This window comes from Periplaneta americana, chromosome 1 (assembly GCF_040183065.1).
Source record: "Periplaneta americana isolate PAMFEO1 chromosome 1, P.americana_PAMFEO1_priV1, whole genome shotgun sequence".
NCBI classification, from domain to species: Eukaryota; Metazoa; Arthropoda; class Insecta; order Blattodea; family Blattidae; genus Periplaneta; species Periplaneta americana.
The window spans coordinates 98,176,677-98,198,214 of NC_091117.1; the positions used below are offsets into that span (position 1 = coordinate 98,176,677).

A 21,538-nucleotide genomic window follows, 5' to 3' on the forward strand; every position below is an offset into this window, starting at 1 on the left:
TTCGAAGAATAAATCTCCAATTTTTATATTTCCATTTCGTACAATATTCTGGTCACGAGACATAATCATATACTTTGTCTTTTCAGGATTTACTTCCAAACCGATCGCTTTACTTGCTTCAAGTAAAATTTCCGTGTTTTCCCTAATCGTTTGTGTATTTTCTCCTAAATATTCACATCATCCGCATAGACAAGAAGCTGATGTAACCCGTTCAATTCCAAACCCTGCCTGTTATCCTGAACTTTCCTAATGGCATATTCTAAAGCGAAGTTAAAAAGTAAAGGTGATAGTGCATCTCCCTGCTTTAGCCCGCAGTGAATTGGAAAAGCATCAGATAGAAACTGACCTATACGGACTCTGCTGTATGTTTCACTAAGACACATTTTAATTAATCGAACTAGTTTCTTGGGAATACCAAATTCAATAAGAATATCATATAATACTTCCCTTTTAACCGAGTCATATGCCTTTTTGAACTCTATGAATAACTGATGTACTGTACCCTTATACTCCCATTTTTTCTCCATTATCTGTCGAATACAAAAAATCTGATCAATAGTCGATCTATTACACCGAAAACCGCACTGATGATCCCCAATAATTTCATCTAAGTACGGAGTTAATCTTCTCAAAAGGATATTGGACAAAATTTTGTACGACGTCAACAAAAGTGATATTCCTCGAAAATTACTACAGTTAGTCTTGGCCCCCTTTTTAAAAATAGGTACAATTATGGACTCCTTCCATTGTTTTGGTACAATTTCCTTTTCCCAAATAGCAAGTACAAGCTTATAAATTTCGCTAGATAAGCACTGCCACCCTCTTGTATTAATTCTGCTGGAATTTGATCGATACCTGGAGACTTGTACTTTTTCAGATTTTCTATCGCAATTTCGACTTCTGAAAGCGTGGGTTCGGGTATAAATGACTCAGCAGTTTGTATTTCAATTTCGTCCCGATCATTTCTATTTGGCCTATGTACATTTAGTAATTGCGCAAAATAGTTTTTCCATCTGTTCAGGATTGACTGAGAGTCTGCAAGCAAGTCACCATTCTCATCCTTGATCACGTTTACCCTTGGCTGATATCCGTTCTTAAATTCCTTTATACCCTTATATAAATCTCGAATGTTTTTATTCTTACTATTTGTTTCTACCTCATTCAGTTTTTCCTTCAAGTAACCTCTCTTTTTATTCCTAAGTGTACGACTTGCTTCCTGTCTTTCATTGAAATAATTATCTCTCTTCTCCTCAACTGGATCCTGTAAGAATTTCAATTTTGCCTGTTTCCTTCTTTCTACTACCATGCAACAATCTTCATCAAACCACGGTTTCTTTTTCTTAGTTTCATAATAACCTATGCTCTGCTCAGCTGCAATTTTGATACTATCTCTGATATTTTCCCACACGCTATTAACATCTAATTCTTTCTCAACTTCGTCGGAACTTTCTAAAGTGGCAAACCTATTCGAAATTTCGACCTGATAATTTTGCTTAGCTTCCTCGTCCTTTAATTTCAAAATATTGAATTTAGTAATATTAACTTGTTGCTCTACTCGCTTGGCTACTGATAATCTTTCTCTTAATTCTCCAATCACCAAATAATGGTCAGAATTACAGTCTGCACCCCTGAAAGTTCGAATATCTACTATACTAGTATGTCTCCGTTTATCTATCAAGATGTGATCTATTTGGTTGTGTGTCAATCCATCTGGAGAAGTCCAAGTATATTTATGTATATCGTTATGGGGGAATGTTGTACTTTTGACAATTAAATTTTTCGATGTGGCAGAGTTGACTAATCTAATTCCATTGTCACTACTAGTTGCGTGTAGGCTCTCTTTTCCAATAGTTGGTCTAAAAATATCCTCCTGTCCTACTTTAGCATTGAAATCCCTCAATAAAATTTTCATGTGATATCTAGGTAACTGATCAAAAGTATGTTCCAAAGCTATCCTTTATATGGTCGTCTTTCTCTTCTGTAGGGGCATGAGCATTTATAACTATGATGTCGCACCATCTACCCTTAAGTACTAAATATGATAACCTGTCACTGATAAATTCGACCTTTTTTACTGCTGATTTTATTCTTTCATGAACAAAGAATCCTGTTTCTAATTGGTGATTATTGTTTCCTTCCCCATAGTACAACAAGTAATCTCCTATTTGTGATATGCCATTCCCATCTAACTTAACCTCTTGTACTCCCACGAAGTCTATTCTATATCTAGCTAGTTCTTTTGCTACTAATGTTACCCCTCCTCGTCTATAAAGACTAGTTACGTTCCAAGTGCCAAATCTCAAAACCTTATTCCTTTGCTGTGGTCGTGCCAGAGAATCAGTCCTATTCCGAGGCTTATTGTAGGGATTCGTAACAAGCTGTTTTTTATGGTGATGGGTTGTTAGCCCTTCGCCCAACCTCCAAGCTGGAGGACCACCCCTTATCGGCTGTCCACGACTGCTTATTCAATATATTTGCAGTTACCCTCCATATCTGGAGGCCGTCTCCTCTATGCGCAACCTGAGGACGTGCCATGCCGTGGTGATAGGGACCCACAATACATATTTAACACATATTCATTAAAAACGAAAAAAACTTGCAGCCCTCAAATTAACACTCTCAAATGATTAGTAAAATGTTAAATTCTCCGTCTTTTGAGTTCACTAACGTAATCAGAACACATGGAATATGTAATGTAGCCAACTTGGATATATAACAAATTGAAGTGAAAAAAAAAATCCGAACAAAAGAATATGAAATTCGCTATAAAACGACGCAATACTAATAATTCGCGAATATGTTCATATTTTGCTATTAGAACTTTATTTCGCAATTTGTCATGATTGTTTTAACAGCATGTTACTAATCAGAATCACTTAATTCGTAAAGATTAGTAAAAATCTATTGTATATCTATTATGTCGTGATTTTTGCAATCTCCATAAATACCTGGGCCTGGATATAAAAAATGAAACTCAAAACATAAGATTATTTAGGACCAAATTAAAGAAGTACCTAATTTCTCACGCCTTCTATTCTATAGGTGAATTCTTGACATTCAACAAAGCTTCATGAATATTTCTGTGTTGTATTAAATATTGATACTAAAACTTTGTGTTGTACTAATAGACTATATTGTAAAACTCTTCTGCATATATTTCAACTAGACTGTGACTACAATTAAGATTTATAGTACTATTAAGATTTTTTTATGTTTTTTATTCTAGCTGTGAAGCAATGTATGAATACCATAGAATATAAATAAATACAATATAATACTAATCAAAATAAAACGTCACCTCCCAATTGATATACATACATAGATTGCTGGCTTACATGCACAAGACAGATAAGTGTGTTGTTTCCATTTGTAATCACGAGTGAAAACAATTTGTTTGTAAACTGATTCCTACATTTTCTGACAATGACCAATGTTACTGTGCATAAACTTCAACACTTTGTTGGTTGTAAAGCGGTACCGTAATAACAAAATATGAGAACTACACATGTTCTTTTGTTCTCTTGTTAAATGTTTACAGTTTTAGTCTTGGCTCCAGTTTCAAACTGAGAGCAATCTTGGTGGTAGTCATAGGGTTGCCAGATGTACATTTTCCCTGTATAACATTTTTAACCATAATTTAATAATTAGAGAGTTATCTACGTTTTTCTCCATGATGTAATTATTTTCAATAGGCCTATAGGCTGATTTGCCAGCTGCTGCTAGTAGCAGCCATTCAGCACTGCAGTGTGTACCTTCGACTAACAGCTCGTGTAGTAGCACATGTTCAACTTTAGTAGCCACCAGCTCGTCATGTGACTCACTTTTCATATATATGTATTATACAACTTTTCGCTGCTAGCAGCACCTCTCCAGCTTAGTCTGAAACGTCTGATTATTTACATCGTGTTTTCTGTTTCCATTATGTTGTATGTGTACTGTAATTTGCAATGTCACAACTCAGGTGGGCTGAGAAACTATATAGAAATATATAGAAACTATGATTGCTTGTGGGTCCCTGTGGTGACTGAGTGAACCTTCAGCCTGTTACATAGGCAGTCTGAGTTTGAGTCCTGGTCAGGCCTAGGATTTTTAATCTGGAAGTCCATAGTGACAGTAATTGTGATGGACAAGGTCGCAGTTGGGGTTTTTCTCCCGTTTCTCCATATTAGAAATCTACAACATTTCGTTATTTCATAGCATTCCCTGAAAACCGGCTGGCCTAAGGACAAGTGGGGTTGCCTGGTCGAAACCTGGGTATGCAACAAGCCTGTTTGGGTTTGGGAATGTGCCTGATTTGAGGGTTTGTGCAGAAGATCTTGAAAGGTCGCAGTGTTGGATTGTAGTTCCTCCTCCCTAAATTCACTTCATTTATTAAGGTGACCAGATTTTCAGGTCTCAAAATCGGGACACCAGCAAAGTGTGATAGTAAATTAATTGTGAACTTTTTATATAAATTTACGTGAGAACCATAAATAAATACCCAATAAAAAAACAATCACGATAAAAACAACACATTGCAATACATGGAAAACTAACATAAAACACAAAAATGACATAGGCTATTATACATATTAAAATCGACTGTGTTGAATAGATTGTTTCAGAAAGGTTGATCTTTTGTGTGCTTGAGATTTTCATTACAAATTCCATCTTGTCTGGTTGCTTTCTTGTCTTTCGCCTTGAGGATGGCTGCTCTTCCGTTATGCTTATACGAGGAGTGTTATTAAAGTAAGATCTGTTTTCAATTATAGCCGTCGTATTGCTGCAATCGTTATTTTGCGCATGCGTGTTTTCTTCTTCAGTCCTCAGGCAAGCTGTGCATGCAGTTTCAGAGCTTCAGTCCGTGTGTGTGGTTAGTTGTGATCAGTTGAAATGTTTAACGTGATCGAGCACCCATCCGACTGTGAGATGCAGTCTGTTATCCATTTCTTGAATGCGAGAAACATCAAACCAGCTGACATTCATCGTCAACTTTGTGAGGTGTATGGTGATGCCATTAGTGATGGAATGGTAAGGAGATGGGTTAGGAAGTTCAACGAGGGCCGCGTCTCTGTGCATGACGAGCAGTGTACCGGTCGGCCATCTTTGATCAATGACGATTTGGTGCATACTGTCGAAAAAATTCATGAGGACAGGAGGTTCACAATTTCATCGCTTTCCTTGAATTTTCAAATGTCGCGGAGTGTTCTCTACAAAATTGTGACAGATCGATTATGATATCGAAAACTGTGCCAACAATGGGTACCCAAGATGCTCACCGAGGAACACAAAACCAAATGAGCTTCCAGTGCATTGAGCTTTCTCACACATTACAGTGAGCAAGGCGATGAGTTTCTTGACCATATCGTGACAGGTGACGAGACTTGGGTGTCTCACATGACACCTGAATCAAAGCAGCAGTCCATGGAATGGAGGCACACTGCATCGCCAAGGAAAAAGAAATTCAAACAAACCATGTCAACACGCAAGATCATGTGCACTGTTTTTTGGAACAGAAAAGGGAGTCCTACTCATCGGGGTGAAAACATTAATAGAGAAACCTATTGTCAGACCTTGAAGAAGCTCCGTCGCACAATTCAGAACAAGAGACGTAGGATGCTGACTGACAGAGATGTGTTGCTTCATGACAACGCTCGGCCACACACAGCTCGTGACACCCAAAATCTCATCTCGAAATTTGGCTGGAAACAAATTGACCATCCCCCTACAGCCCGGATTTGGCTCCGAGTGACTTTCATCTCTTCCTGCACCTCAATAAGTTCCTCGGTGGTCAATGTTTTGATGGCGACGATGAAGTGAAAACAGCAGTGTGGGAGTAGTTTGCATCACAGGTGGGCGAATTCTACAATGAGGGTATAGAAAGACTTGTGCCACGACTTGATAAATGCCTCAATAATGGTGGAGATTATGTTGAGAAGTAATTGAAGTGTGGGGAATACAATGCACTAAAAATGGTTTGTAAATATCTTCCCGTTTACTTACTACACCCTTTTGGAACTTACTTCAAGAACACGCCTCGTACAATTAATATAATATAAACCAGTAAGTATTTTTCAGCCCTATTTATTTTTACTTTGTTATCCTTTTTAGGCTTTTCTGTAGTCCACCTAAACTAGGATTCGGATTTAGCTTTACAATAAAGATAATATAACTGTTATTTATTACTTCAATACCTGTTATTTATTTGGAATGAATAGTCAATATTGTTATATTGCATCATTAACTTTGTTGTTAACTTGTTTATACAGTAGTAACATTGTCCTGTGAAATGGTAAAAGGAAAAATACTGTTTTATGCCCAAATAGTTCTGAATACATTTTTCCTTGCATCATTCTTTGAGATAAAAATTTTTTCAATCTTTTTATCTATAAATGAGTCATTCCATGTCAAATCGAACACCTACGAACATGACAACTTAGTATTTGCTCCAATTTTTTTTTAATATATTCTATTGATTAAATTAAATAACCCATGTTTAATTTTTTCGGGCTGACACAATTTTTAGTAATTTATTAAAAGTTACTTTTTTCCGTAAATTAGGGTGCAATGTATTATGAAAATGGTTACACTAAAGAGTCTATAAATCGTAGAAATTTATATATATATATACTGTATATGTATAAATATAAATATAATTTAAAGTGCAATAATTGCAGTATTATATACTAATTTTTAGTGTTCAATCAAAACCTAAACTGGGCCCCTTTGAGGGGGTTATATTTTTAAAATACGCTTTTATATATCAGGGGCAATGAGGATGCAAAAGGTTTGTGGAATGCTGACGGTACCGGCAGAGATATTTTCAGAGCCACAATGAGTTTAGATCGGTTTCGGTTTCTATTGCACCAATTCAGATGACTCTGAGTGACCTCGTTAAATAACAGACAAGTTGCCAGAAAGAAAAAAGTGCATACAGTTTATCTTTCCATGTTCAAATGTGAAAAGCTGCACTGTGAGTACTGCATTTTCGGCACTGCCTCCAAAAGCATGGAAAGAAAAAATATATGTACATATAATCTATCAGCCGGAGTGTAATCAAACTCACATCCCCAGCACACGAGTCCCTTTCCCTACTCCATCTATGCTAGTTATCACTAGTTGTGTTAAGTTAAATTTCAAATGTTCCGAAAATTTTAGCGGGTTTTACAAGTCTATCAGAACTTTCGAAACAGTTCCAGGAATGTACATGTAATTCACTGATTTGATTATCCAAGTTTCTTGCAGTATTGTAGGTTTACAGAGAAATCTACCTGTGACAGAGAAAATTGTCAGAGAAAGTGAACTCTAAGGTAGAAACACAACTAACATGGCACGGCACGGAATGTGATTTCTTGAGCTGTCATTTTCTGCATTCAATCTGTGGTTCTCATTTTCTTCATCGAATTACATTGCTTACAATCACACTGTTCCCACGCCATGTCCTCTCCAGTGTAGCTCTCGTGCCATCACATTTAGATTTTCTGCTGCACCGGACAACAGTGGATGTGGAGAGCACATGTAGGTTCATTATGGAGTAATACATGATTGAAAAAGTAAGGCAACATACAATCTTGTTTAATTTTAAGTCTAATTGCAGAGACTTGAACATTAGAAACGAAACATGGGGGGGGGGGGGGATAGCAAGAGATTTGAATATTAGCGGTGAATACTATATGTCAATTTCTGCTTTATTAGTAACTAAGTCATCTACTGAACTAACCTCATTATTTCCATTATTATTATTATTATTATTATAGTAAGTACATCAGTATAGATGTGACCACACACATAAAAAAATTCATATTAACCATAAATATTATTGACTATAACAATAGCTGTATTGTTGAACATTTATCATAATTTTGCGATCTACCTCGATGATCAACATTTAATGACAGTGCAGGAAAAATTGGTTTGAGGGAGGTGGGATATGATGGTAGAGACTGGATTAATCTTGCTCAGGATAGGGACCAATGGCAGGCTTATGTGAGGGCGGCAATGAACCTCCGGGTTCCTTAAAAGCCAGTAAGTAAGCAGGAAAAAGGCAATTGAAACATACAGCAGCAGTTGCAATTATAGCGTTCTTTATTTGTGTCATCAAATTGCTATACATTTCCACCACAAGATAACGGTCTATGAACTGCAGGATCATCTACAATTCAGTGGTCGTCAGCACTCGCTGAAATGGGTAAAGAGTAGGCAGTGCTTCTTAATATCCCCCATCGTGCAGCAGGAAGAGGGAGAGAGCATACCCGCCAGCAACCACAGATGCATGCCAGTGCAAAGTTTTATCTGCGGGTAAGAGATGCTAACCCGAGAGTGCTCTGTGCTGATGACCGGTGATCTAGATCAACAGCACAAGACATAAGTACAGGTACACTAACAAATTGTGTGAGTCAATAATAGACATTGATCATTATCGTTAAACATAAACTGCCTATTAATTATCAGGGTTTGCTCAGTTGTACAACAATGGACATTATTCAAGAATGCGACTTCACGTAGGTATGGTAGTATAAAACTTCATTAAAATTTGAAATAAAGAGTTGTTGTTTAATCACCTGTACCAAGACAGGTCTGAACCTCACAAATGATACCAACAAGGCATCACTCACGAGGCAACTAGGCCAGGAGATGAGATAGGGTGCCAGTTCCTTTCCCCCTCTATTACATATATCACTGACTAGCTACATACTGTATTACACTAATCAGACTTCAGATTTTATACAATTGCTTATTGTTCTAATTTTTCTCCAGTGTTAACTGCCATTCGAAATTGAGTGCTCTGTTTCTGTATTTTCTCTATTATTTATTGTGAATAAATTCAAATTCTTCTTTATTCATTTTATAATGCATATGAAAACACTGTTCCAGTTGTTTAAACAAGGTATGAAATAAATCACCATATTCCTTCTGTTTCAAGTTTTTGTCATGCACCCACTTACGGCACTTTCTTTCCTGAATGATAATAGCCGAAGTCACATTTTCGCATGTCTTCTTCAAATTCTGAAGAACTGCTGGAATTACTGCTACAAAAAAGCTACTGAATAAAATAGCGACTGAACTGATAGTAAGTGTGAAGTAAAATGGCATGACGATGTGCACACAACACAGCATGCGCCTTCCAAATTATATGATATCACAGAGAACACATGCCGTGGCAAAAGTGTGATTCCACCTTTGTTTCATAGACTCCACTCATTCAGGAATAAGACTATGTAATTGCGTCAATCTACATCATGGGACACCTTACTTTATTTTTGTTCTAAAGTGAACCAAATTAAAACTTCACCATTGTCGATAAAAATTTTATAATTTATTATTGCACATTTTTTTTTTTAATTTTCTAGGAACAAGAGGAGCCCATGCAGTGGGAAGGCATTGACGCAGAGAATGACATGCAGCCCATGGAGTGGGATCCTGGAGCTAACCCAGTCGACATCTGGCTACATTAGGATACCAGACAATGGAATGAGAGAGGGGAGACTCACCTTGGTTGTCACAATTTTCATATTTCAATTTTTTTGAACTTATGAACGATGTATACAAAATGTTTTGTGCACACATATGTACTCTTGCGCCTCAAGTATAATATTCAAATATTGCATTTGGAATATATCATGTTTAAGGAATGCTACTGAGCCATAATTATATTAAGTAGGGAAAATGTGACAACCTACCCCATGTCCAGGCTTGGTTGTCACAGACTATGGGTTAACTTGTCCATTGTTTTTATATGAAGAGAAATAGGAAAACACTAGGGGCTGTTTTTCGGGTGAAGCTCGTGAAGCGGCGCTTCACCTGTTTACTAAGTGCAACTTCACTTATTTACAAATACTTTAATATTTTATTTAATTTCGCTTAATTTTTGTCTTTTAAGTTCTGCGTTGTGATATGTTCTGCACTTAGGTATTCTGCATTATGGAACACTAGTCCTATTGTAGAGTAACTTGTCACTACCTGTTGGCGTAGGGAGAGTGGGGAAAGGTGAAGATTGCAGCTATTTCCCTCTTTCCGAGGTAGAGCTTCACAATTTGCGGATTTGTTTACGGGTAACCATGGCAACGAACCCTTACAAGATTTCTATAGAGCCTGTCTTCGAGGGTACGTGAATCGCTGACAAAACATTTCCTTTGTAGCTGCAAGCACCCTTATCGCTTCCTGGCTTCGCTCTTTTGAAAGGAAAATAACGGCACGCGAATACAATGAGTGTCCACACTTCTTTGCACTTCTTCATTTCAGGTTGTGAGACACGGGCATAGAGTGACTGTTACGTCTTGTTGCTAAAACGATATATTTGAAGATTAAGTTAACTAAGCAGTTATTTATTTTTAGTGATAGTTTCATAATTATTTTTAAAAGTGGTGACTCAAATATTTTTATTAACAATGAGGAATGTATCCTATAAACGATATAGTGTGTAGCGTGTTACAGACACCATTTTCGCGATGGACTGAAAGTGATGGAAGAGATGTATTGTTAGCGGGGAAACCACCGGCGTGGCTCAGCCGATTAAGACGCTTGCCTGCCGGTCTGAAGTTGCGCTCAGGCGCGGGTTCGATCCCTGCTTGGGCTGATTACCTGGTTAGGTTTTTTCGAGGTTTTCCCCAACTGTAAGGTGAAAGTCAGGTAATCTGTGGCGAATCCTCGGCCTCATCTCGCCAAATACTATCTCGTTATCACCAATCTCATCGACGCTAAATAACCTCACAGTTGATACAGCGTCGTTAAATAACTGACTAAAATAAAAAAATTGTTAGCGGGGAAACCAACACTTGTTACTAATATATCGGCAAAGAAGTTGAAAAGGAAAGGTGCAAGATCTTACATCAAACATTTTAAAAGTGCGTGGTACAGTGAAGATCAGTGGCTGTGCGGTAGTTCTTATTTGGAAAAATTGTTTTGTTGGTCCTGTTTGTTAGTTGGAATCGCTATACTGGAGAATTAGCACGGTCGCTTTGAACCGTGCCGTTACGTTTACCACCAAATTTAAGTAAATACACAATGTCACCAACATAAGAACATGACGTTGGTGTGTGGCGTAGTTGGCGGGAGGAATTTTTTCTTTCTCTGTCTACCTCCTTCGTTCTGAACATTGAGAGATAGCACCACTGTTAGCGACAATGTGTATTTGCGTAAATATTGCGAGTAAATTATGACGAGTGCCTTAGATGAGAGGCTCGGGACAGAAACAGTTTTGCTGTAGCGCATGCGCGAACCTCTCTTGCAGTGGGAGCGTGATCCTTACTTGAATTTATTTTTGCGTGTACTTGCAGATTAAATGATTGAGATCCCTTCTTGCTCCGGTTACAGGCCTTGCATTTACGAAGGTTATGTTATGTTAGGTTAGCTTAGCTTAGGTTAGGTTAGCTTTGGTTAGGTTAGATTAGCTTTGGTTAGGTTAGGTTAGCTTTGGTTAGGTTAGCTTGATTTCATTCGTCCATGTAGTAGTTAAAATTATATAATATGACAGTTTTTGATTCGTAATATTGTTAATAAATAATAGGCCTATAATGTAAGCGGTGAATAATTTCATGGTCCCTAAATTTTTTTTCGTAAAAGGCTAGGTATTTTTCTATAGGCCAGAAATAAAACAGCAACGCTGTCATAATTACGTACTTTACGCTTTGGCGAACATTAACCGGAAATTTACTTTCCGTCATTTTAATGGTATTCTGTGAAACACACCTTTTTTCCTGTTAATTTCCTTGTGATAACCTAGTTTATTATCTTATTACATCTTCATGTTCTCTTAATGCATTCAAAAAACCGCCGTTGTACTACATAAAACCTTGAACTTGACTAATGGAGTGAATTATTTAAGAATATAGTCGCGAATTTGACTACCACCATTTCGATTATATTTTGTTTGATGCGGCTCGGTACGGCCCGGTGACTAGTGGCCAGCGAGTAGAGTCGACTATCGATGTTGGTCTGCCGTGCGTATTATCCAGTTGTTCCGTTGGAATAAAAAAATCGGCATGGTCCTCGGATGGATTTTGTGAAAACAGATTAAGTTTTTGTCAGTTTTTTGAAAAGGCTAAAGAAAGGGCTGAATTTTCTGGGCGGAAATATGTTAAGCTGTCAGAAGGTGAACTTTTTCAGAAGTACAAACAATTATTTTTAAATAAGTTACTTGTCGTCATATTTATGCAAGTTAACACTAGATATCAAGATATTGAACAGCTTCAGTTTTGCTCTTTTGCCAATACTTTAAAATTTCTTCAGTATTCTAATATTTTTCCTTCTAATGCTCTTGTCGCTCTACAAAAGACTTTCCCACATATGTTCAAAGTAAGTCGTTTGAAAACAGAACTAGAGCTTCTCTATGCAGATCATGAGTACCAGAACATTTCCCCTGATACAAGACCTAAAACTTGTAAGAGAAAATAAAGAAGTATTGAAGAATCCTATAGGCTCTTGCATTGCAGTGGAGCGAAGTTTTGTGTTTTTTGTGCACTCAACCGCGTAAAGATAAATCTTCGCAATTCAATGGCACAAGGGAGATTAGCATCATTGGCGTGTATCTCCATTCACAAGGACTTGCTACATGATCTGATTGAGAAGTAGCCATTTCATGAGGACATCAGTGACAATTCTCATTCCGTAGAGACAGGCGAATCAACTTAATCTACAAAAAATAGGTAAGTCGTACATCATGTCCCTTAATAAAAGAGCTTCACCAACTTTTGAGGTTGCGAGCCGCCACTGGAAAACACATATGTTTCCTATATTTTTATTGGACAAACATACATTTATTTTTAAGAACAAAACATTATACCTACTTAAAGAAAATTATTTGCACATTTGTCAGCATTAAAAAATAAACCAATAAACTTTGAGCATGAGTAATAGAGGATGCAGCCTATGCTATAACTAATTTAGAAAACAGTTCTTGTAATGTGGCTTTATAAAAATATTAATTAATAATAGCAATATCCACTAACACTGAAAATTTTTATGTTCATTACGAAAAAATAAACAAAAAAATATTATTAAATTACTGTAGTTACTAAACTGCATTCAGTCACATGCTTTATTCACTGATGTCTCTTTCTGCTGAATCACAATTGAATGGGAATATTGAGAAACCCCACATGTCCACTTTTTACGAAATTGAGTTACATGCCATTTTGTATTCTACACACCAAGATGCATCATTCTGAAGAGAGACACTACATCTTCCATCATACCCTATGCCAGAATTCAGTTCAACTTATTTTCAGTATGAAGAAGAATCACACATGTTCAGGACTTGCGGGGTTTCTCAATACTTTAGATTCTTAGATTGGCAGCACATGCATAAGATTTACCATAAATTAATTAAAAATAATTATTATTTATAGTTTGGTAACATTGTATATTAAATACAATTTTCCCTAGCACAGGGGAGGTTTGAAACAATCACACATTACTTCCCCATAAGGGACCATTCCTTCCTCCCCTGCTACCATGATTTTGGCGTTATAAAAAGGTAACTGAAAAGGACAATCTAGTTCAAAAATAACTTTTGAAGTTACGGTTCCAGAAAGAACTGGAATATTGATTTTAAAGAATGGTGGCCTCACCATTATCGCAAGAATAGGCCTACATAGCCTAGTCTCTGGAAACTCAAGTGAGAAGAACCCCACGTTCTCAGTAAGAACCATTTTCAATATCTGAATTCCGTCAGTTTCATTACTCCACTGAAAATCTCGGAGTTGTAAAAGCAAAAGTAAACATAAATGGCAAAATAATGGAACATACTTTTGTATTATCAGAACGTTCATTGAGTCCTCAGAGCCCTAAAACCATACCATATAGAGGAAGTTTGCCAATCAACAAGAAAAAGACGGATGATCTGAAAAAGTCCCACAGATTCCTTCCAGAAAACGAAGAGGTGCAAGAAGTTTACAATATGATTAGGCCTACATATGAAAATGATTGAATATTATAATATTATGATATCGATGATCTGTGAAGGATTTATTCTGTGGAATGCGTGCTGGTTCGAGTCCTCATAGGGGAAGAAATTTTCTCATGAAATTTCAGCTAGTGTATGAGACTGGTGCCCACCCAGCATGTGATGCACTTGGGGAGCTGCAATAGGTAGCGAAAATCCAGTTTCGCAAATCAGCTATAATGGCTGGAGTATCATCATGCTAATCACACGATACCTCCATTCTGGTTGGATGATTGTCTACCTCTGCTTCAGCATGTGAACGAGACCAGCAGCCGGCTGGTCGGTCTTGGCCCTTCATGGGCTGTAGCACCACGGATTTACTTTTTACTTTTACCCTTTGTTCTGAATAAAAATTTTAATTTTATTATACATCTTGATTACACAACTTTTAACACTATCACTTCGGAATATGTATGATAAGAACTTTGTGTTAAATTTTAACGTACCTTGTTAACATATTTCGACCTATTTTCGGTCATCTTCGGAACTGGTCGTTGTTGGTCTTGGCACATCTTGTTTCCAGTGTGGGTGCGTTCATAGTGTAGAGTCAAAGAGTGTATGTGTTTTGAAATTGAGTTGTGTGTTGGGAATATCGTTGGGGTGTGTTTTCGTGTGTCTGTATCATAGACTTTCTAAATAACCACTAGACCGCTCACTGGCGCTAGTGTTATGCTCCCAAATTGAACAGCCGGCGGGCGGCCATTTGTTTGTTAGAGCTGAATAAGCACAGTTCTTTCGTGCGCTGCTTTTAATTGCAGTAATGCACACGGATGTAAAGAAGGAATGTTATATTTCACTGATTAGTTAATCCTTCATTTCCAAGACGATTTTTTCTCCATATTATGTTATAGAAGACAAATTATTGTACTTTTCATGTGACTCTTTATGCTTCAAGTTTCCTCTGAGTAACGATTCTCTTAACCGAAAGTGGATAGGTGCAATCTGCAGAGAGATTTTCTACCCTACAATGAATCATTCAGTGTCTTCAACTCATTTCGAAGATAGTTTTTACCTTTCAAACTATGCTATTACCATATACATTGTGTCCATCTACTCCATATCATTTATTTTCTTCAAACAGTTCTTTTTTCAGTGCATACATGAATTTGACCGAATTTAAAGCTACAGAAACTGTATAAGTTATAACATTTTTTTAATATAACTGATTGAAAGTAATTCTTATCTTATTTACGAATTAATTAAACATTATCTTATGCTACTACTGCTGCTGCTGTTGCTACTACTACTACTACTACTACTACTACTACTACTACTACTACTACTACTACTAATAATAATAATAATGATAATAATAATAATGCTTTTTGACTTCATGCAGCAGTTTAACCTATAGATTGAATTTAAAAGTTGACATTAATTGAATTTAAAAGTTGACATTAATTCTTTTATTAACCGTGGTTATGAATATTCACATTCAGAGTTCCTACGAAAATGATACAAGTCTGACAGCCAGGCTTTCCGGGTATCCCAATTTAGGCGGGTTTCTCCCAATTTCCTGGTTGAGTCCCGATTAAAGCGAGTCGGGATTGACAAAAAACCCGATTTTACAGATTATTATTTAAACAAATTATGTCGGTATTTCCTATTATCCGATATTTTTATTTAGGCCTATATATTGATTCAAATGGTAACATTGTAAACATAGAAGTTACCACGGATATTTAGTAATTCTGTGAGGTAGCCCAGCTGATTGCCTTAAGGCAACTAAACTTGCAAAATAATACCTATTTCTCCTAGTTCTACCACATTGTTGATTAATCCGTTTTGGTCCCTGGTCGCTGCTCTCACAATTATTAAATATTGTGTACTTTGAGTGTGTTGAGTGGCAAAAAAGATAGCGTTTTGATATCGTGTAAACAATTGCTGTGTTTTAAAATTTAGTAAAATATGTTTAAACATGGATTCATCGTCAGATAGTGAAACTGTTGCAGTAACGGTTACAAAGTTAATTTAGTAGCAAATGGTTAAAATGTATTCGTGGTTAATAAAAGAAAAAATTATAATGTTCATTGTACTGTGTGTCCTTTGTACTTTAGTGTTTATCACGGAGGCGAATAGGCCTATTACATTAAAAAGCACACAAACACTACTTTGCAGAAAACTGCTATAAATTTTATGGTAAAATGTTGATAAGACTAATGTCTTAAGTTAGCTTCTTATATTTCGATTTTCCTCGCAGAAAACCTAGCAACTCTGCTGATAGCAGAAACACGGTATTAAAGGTATCTCGCAAAGGAAGTATGTTCCTTTACACAAAAACATTTAGCTTTAGGATACGCAATACACATATTTAAATAGCGCTTTCGAAATCTCGCGCGTTTTCTACCAAACAAATGGCGGATTTCTGCTACTTCAATTTGGGAACATATTTCTCACTTCTCTGCTACGGCGTGGTAGGGGCTCGGTCTGTATATTTCATATTATTCTAGTGTGTTGAGTTTCTGGCTTTTTGGTTGGATGTGCAGTATTTCCATGTCTGTGTTGATGTCTCTGTAGGTGTGGTTGGCATTTGTGATGTGTTCTGCATATGTGGAGGTGTTTTGTAATTTTGTTAAGGCTGTGATGTGTTCTTTGTAATGTGTTTGAAATGATCTGCCTGTCTGTCCTATGTAGAAGTTGTTGCAGGTGTTACATTTGAGTTTGTATACGTCTATGTGGTTGTATTTGTTTGTTTGTGTTGTTTGCGTGTTGAGATGTTTTTCTAGAGTGTTATTTGTTCTGTATGCGATGTTGTAGTTTAATTTCTTGAATGAGGTAGCATTTTTATGTGTGTTTTTGTTTTCGTATGTTAGTGTGATGTATTTTTTGTGTTCTTGTGTTTGTGTTGTATTCTTCTGTTTTTTGTGGTTTTGTTTTGTCTTACGTATTATGTTGTCTATTATGTTAGGGTTGTATCCATTTTCTTGTGCTATGTACAGTACTGTATTTGATTGTGTTTAGTTCTTCGTTGTAATCCTGTTGGTTCATTGGTATGTTGAGTAGTCTGTGTACCATTGTTCGGAATGCAGCTTGTTTGTGTTGTGTGGGGTGGTTGGTTATTGTTCTATTCCGACGTTTATTGTTTGAGTATACATAAAAATAAATTAATATTGTATTATATTGATGATCTGTGAAGGTTTCGAAATAAGTAACAATTATTTTTTCCTGAATAAGAATATAATTTTAATGTTCTATTCTGAAGCTTAAAGTCTGACTACACATGAAAATGAATTAATATTTTATTGTATTGATGATCTGTGAAAGATTTGCAATCCTAACTAACAATTTCTTCTGAATAAAAATTTAATTTTATTGTTCTGTTTTGAAGTTTACAGTAATACTACACATGAAAATGATATATTGATGATCTGTGACAGTTTTGCAAAGTAACCATTTGTTGTGAATAAAGATGTAACATTTTATTGTATTCTGCTAATTAATATAGTTTATGTTCAAAATATTGAGAAACAACACATATCCAATGCAGGCGCGGCTCGTCTTTAGGTTCACTGAACCCCCTGTCTCTTGAAGCCACTCATTCTCTTCATAATTAAGAGTAGCTATAGAAAGAAACTGCTGGATGTTCGGCTTCTTTTAGTTAGAGCATAAGTGAGTTATAGCCAGTAAAGTCGGGCGAAATAGTTGCATCTAGGGGTTCATGCTCAGACGTGAACCAGCTAGACCTTTTAAAACAGCCTGCGGCAGTGGGAACACGCTAAGGGCCTGTACTACGATCGCCTGTTAAAGCTCCAGATTCGTATACTCCAGTTTAGCAATCTGGAAGTTAAATATTTTGTTCTGTACTACCAGCGGATTTTAACTGCAGGATTGTTATCCGGAAGATATAGTAACATTTTTATTACGTTGGCAATGAAGTTACTGAAAATGTAGTAAAATTTATTGCGTTGGTATACCTTTCCCCGCGTATTTCATGTTTATGTTCCGTGTTTATATGGTACTATTTATTTTGAGTTTTTATTGTAAGCATTATTGTTATTATTTACTATAATGCTGAAACTCCAGCCAAGAAAATAACAGAGTGAAGAACAGAAAATTACACATACTGCATGAAGAAACTTTACATGGAAGCAAAAGGTAAGATTTTAAAGGTTATGTTTCTTTTCGAATAGTAATAATTCCTACAATATGATAGTATTTTGGTTTTAATTAGTAGGCCTAAAAAGGACGGGTGCGGGTTCCAGCAAAAGTGCGTTTTTCTCCATAATCATTGTTTTATTTATGTGTAACTGCACAAGAAGTGTAGGTGGCAATTATTTTTGTATTGTAATTAATATTAAGTGTGCTTTCAGTTTGTTGTATAGCCTACATTATTAGTGAATAGGGCCTATTTCGGTAATTTTTTTAGAAATAATGTACTCACGGCTCCAAATCATGGGTCGAAGGCATAGTAACTCGTTTAAAAAGAAAAGTTCACTGATACTGATAAATGATAATAATGAATGATGTTTTTGGCCTGGGATTTCTAACCAACATTATTACAGCAAGGTACACTGTTCCTAGCAAATTACCAATATTTCAGCATGTTAGGCCTACGTATTTTACTGTTAGTAAATGGGCGGATATTTTGTATTAGGCCTATAATACCATTCGATCACAGATAGGGCCTAACATTATTTTTTAAAAGAACAGCATGAGGTGGAGAGACGTTTCCACTAAAATGCAATATCTGTTGCTGCTACCAGTTCGACTATAATCACTCACTGTAATGCACATTCAACACCTCGTAAAATAACACAGAAACAGAAGATATTAAGTTTTTTCCAAAGTTTGTATGTACAGTATAGTCATATGTTTGATATTGTACTGACAATCGTCCAGTAAAAGCTCTTGCTTATTTAGGTATAGAAACTTAGATAAGGGAAAAAGAGAAATACAGTATATTTTCTAATGTTGTAGGTTGCATATGGAATTAACCTAGTTTTACTTCCTTTTTACTAATATAGAATGAAGCATGGGAAGAATATAGTAACATCAGCACAAATACAAGGACCTGAAAACAGCTGAGAAGCAAATTTGAATTCTTGGAAAAGAACACAAAGAATTGCTGCTGCAGAGAGACAATGCAGGCTACAAACAATTGGAGCCCCTCCAACTGAAGCAAAACCAAATCCAAACTTAGCCAAGGTAAGTGATTTAATTCTCCTATCAATTGAGTGATTTCTCAGTGATTTTTATTCATATTCAATGCATAAGTTCACTTATATGTTAATTTATACAATTATTACATAATAAGCAGAGGAAATTGTATAACACAAGTTTGAATTCTTTTTATTTATTTATTCATTCACTCATTTATTTATTTACTTACTTTTGTTACAGCCGAAGTAGTAACTAAACCAAGTTCCACTGATACCAGTGCAGCTAATAACACGAATGAGGTTAGTGTGTAAGGAATTAAGAGTCAGAAGAAGAGATGATGAGCTTTAGAGATAAAAAAAAAAATATTAGATTGTTGAAAATTGTTATACAAATTTAATTTAATGTCGGTATTACATTATAATACTATTATTTCTTTTTTATTTACAGTACCATTCAGGTTCACAGTGCAATTCTTTAGTTTTTGAAGTGAAACTGGACATCCCAACAATATCTCCAGGTAATTTGATTTATACTACAAAACGTTCTTTCACATTCTACGTACGATGCTTACTTTTCCAATCCGAAATAGCTGTAACATGTAAACACATTTTCAGCCAACATGTTGAAAATAAAACTAACACACATACTATATGAAATCTGCAGCAAGCAGTAGATAAATTAGATGCAAAAGTTTAAAAAAAAAATGTTAAAATATAAATTGTACATAATGATGAAATGGTCGCAAGAAATGGATGTCATAAAAACTAAACATCATTGTATTATAATATTATGTGGGATTTGAGTGGGAATTTGAAATTTATAAATGTAGGCCTAAAAATAGAAAATACACTAAACTGAAGAATTTATTTTGAGATTTCTCTGTAATGGGTTTGTAATTAGATTAGGCCACATTATGTTAAGTTGTATTTCAATTTTACCGTGAGGATTCTCACTTTGAAACTTGTGAATGATTTCTTGTGTACAGAAAAATTGAAAAATATCTTTTCATGAGGTAAAACAGAAACTGACTACACTCTATTTACAATAGAACTATTTGCTTGGTTTTCTCTCTCTCTTTTTTATTGCAGCTTCACTTTCTTATTGTTAAAAATGAGTTTGGATTAATAGCACGTTAGAAAATACAATACTGTTACAGCTGCTGACTTTGAAGTGTCCACACATTTATGATAAAACATCATCTTTCTCCAGAATTAAATATCTTAAGAATTAATTCCACTCTTAAAATATTACAGAGTCAGCTGGTGCAGCAGATGAAGGTCTTCCACTGTACGGGTATTTACACAGTGTAATGAAAGTAAGTTTTAAGTGAAATTACTGGTTTATTCAGTGTAGGTAGAGTAGGCTAAACTCAGAAAGATCTGAATATAAGCATATATCCCTCTCTTAAATATTTCAGCTGATAATGGGATAATAGCTGATCGAGTTACACCCCAAGGAGGCTTAAAAAAAAAAAGAAAGAAAGAAAAAGCAAGCCTCTGAGGAATGCATTAGCCACATTGAAAAATCTTTCTCCATCTGTGAACTGTAAGTTTAATGTTGACTTAATTTTACTTGAGATGTTAGAAATTCATGAACTTCAGTACTATTACAGTGATTTCTTTAAAAAATACATTAGTTGAAAGTTGGATGCTAACATTATAACATAGAATGATTTGAAATAAAAGTAAGTCATATCCTCATGTTTGCAAAGAGATGGGGTTTGGAATATCAAAAGTAAGATTTGGAGTTTTTACATTACTTTTTCCTCCTCTTTAATGGGTGGTCTATCTACAAAGACATCTTCAATTAGTGGCAGAAAGTAAATGCTACAATAATCACCCATTCTTTATGTTTTAACAAAAAATATGTTTAATTTTGTTGACCAGATTTGTTTGACCCGGATGACTGGGAGATTACTTCTTCTCATCCTTCTAATGGAGTGATAATCTCTTGCAGCTGTTCTTGATCCCTGTGGTCTCTGGCCTCTGCTTTATCTGCTAGTCTTCAGGATTAGGTTCGAGTCAGGTGATAATTATTAGCTAATCTAAGGTTTCTGGTTGGGTTCGGGTCTGGTTCAGATCAGGCCGAGATGGGCCGGGCCTAAGAATTATGGCCCGTGCAGATCTCTAACAAATGGGGCTTATAGCTGAAGTTGGCTCTGCCACAGTTTTCCAAGTTTTGTGTATTTGCATATGTATTTGTGTTGTGTTTAATTACAGTTACTATGTACTCTTATGTATTAGCCTGTATATTATTAATTTGTAAATATGACATGTACCATAGCATATATAATGAGACAGTGGATGTAATAAATGATTATACTTATTGTGTCTCCTTAAAAATGTCGTGTTTTGTTCACACAAAATAAATAAATAAATTTTAAATTTAATTGCAGCTATAGTGCATCTCTCTTGTTTTAAGTACGCATTCACAGAGTACCTGAATACAATTGAAGTGTCAGCTGGAACAAAGTTGTAAGTTACAAAATTTTCATTCGGTGTGTTTCCGTGTAATAAT

At 35.8% G+C, this 21,538-nt stretch overlaps 1 protein-coding gene and 2 long non-coding RNA genes across 6 annotated transcripts in view; 2 read left to right on the forward strand and 1 right to left on the reverse strand.

The window, feature by feature from the left end:
* The window catches only part of LOC138698568 (uncharacterized), a 102,494-nt gene extending 91,586 nt beyond the window's left edge, over window positions 1-10,908 (forward strand). The window contains exon 9 of the mRNA XM_069824604.1: window positions 9,330-10,908. Within this exon, the coding sequence (XP_069680705.1) occupies window positions 9,330-9,364 (35 nt within the window). The 3' untranslated portion in view covers window positions 9,365-10,908. The remainder of the gene's footprint in view (window positions 1-9,329) is intronic.
* The window catches only part of LOC138698615 (uncharacterized), a 28,260-nt gene continuing 14,768 nt past the window's right edge, over window positions 8,047-21,538 (reverse strand). The window contains exon 2 of the long non-coding RNA XR_011331913.1: window positions 8,047-8,323. This is a non-coding gene — a long non-coding RNA (uncharacterized lncRNA). The remainder of the gene's footprint in view (window positions 8,324-21,538) is intronic.
* LOC138698601 (uncharacterized) lies at window positions 11,391-21,317 on the forward strand. Of its 4 annotated transcripts, XR_011331906.1 has the most exons (5): window positions 11,391-19,066; window positions 19,262-19,320; window positions 19,469-19,538; window positions 20,275-20,336; window positions 20,439-21,317. It is a non-coding gene; the product is annotated as an uncharacterized lncRNA (long non-coding RNA). The 4 variants fall into 4 exon arrangements; XR_011331907.1 differs by having other exon boundaries at window positions 19,469-20,566; window positions 20,908-21,317; XR_011331908.1 differs by having other exon boundaries at window positions 11,391-18,016; window positions 18,886-19,066; window positions 19,469-21,317.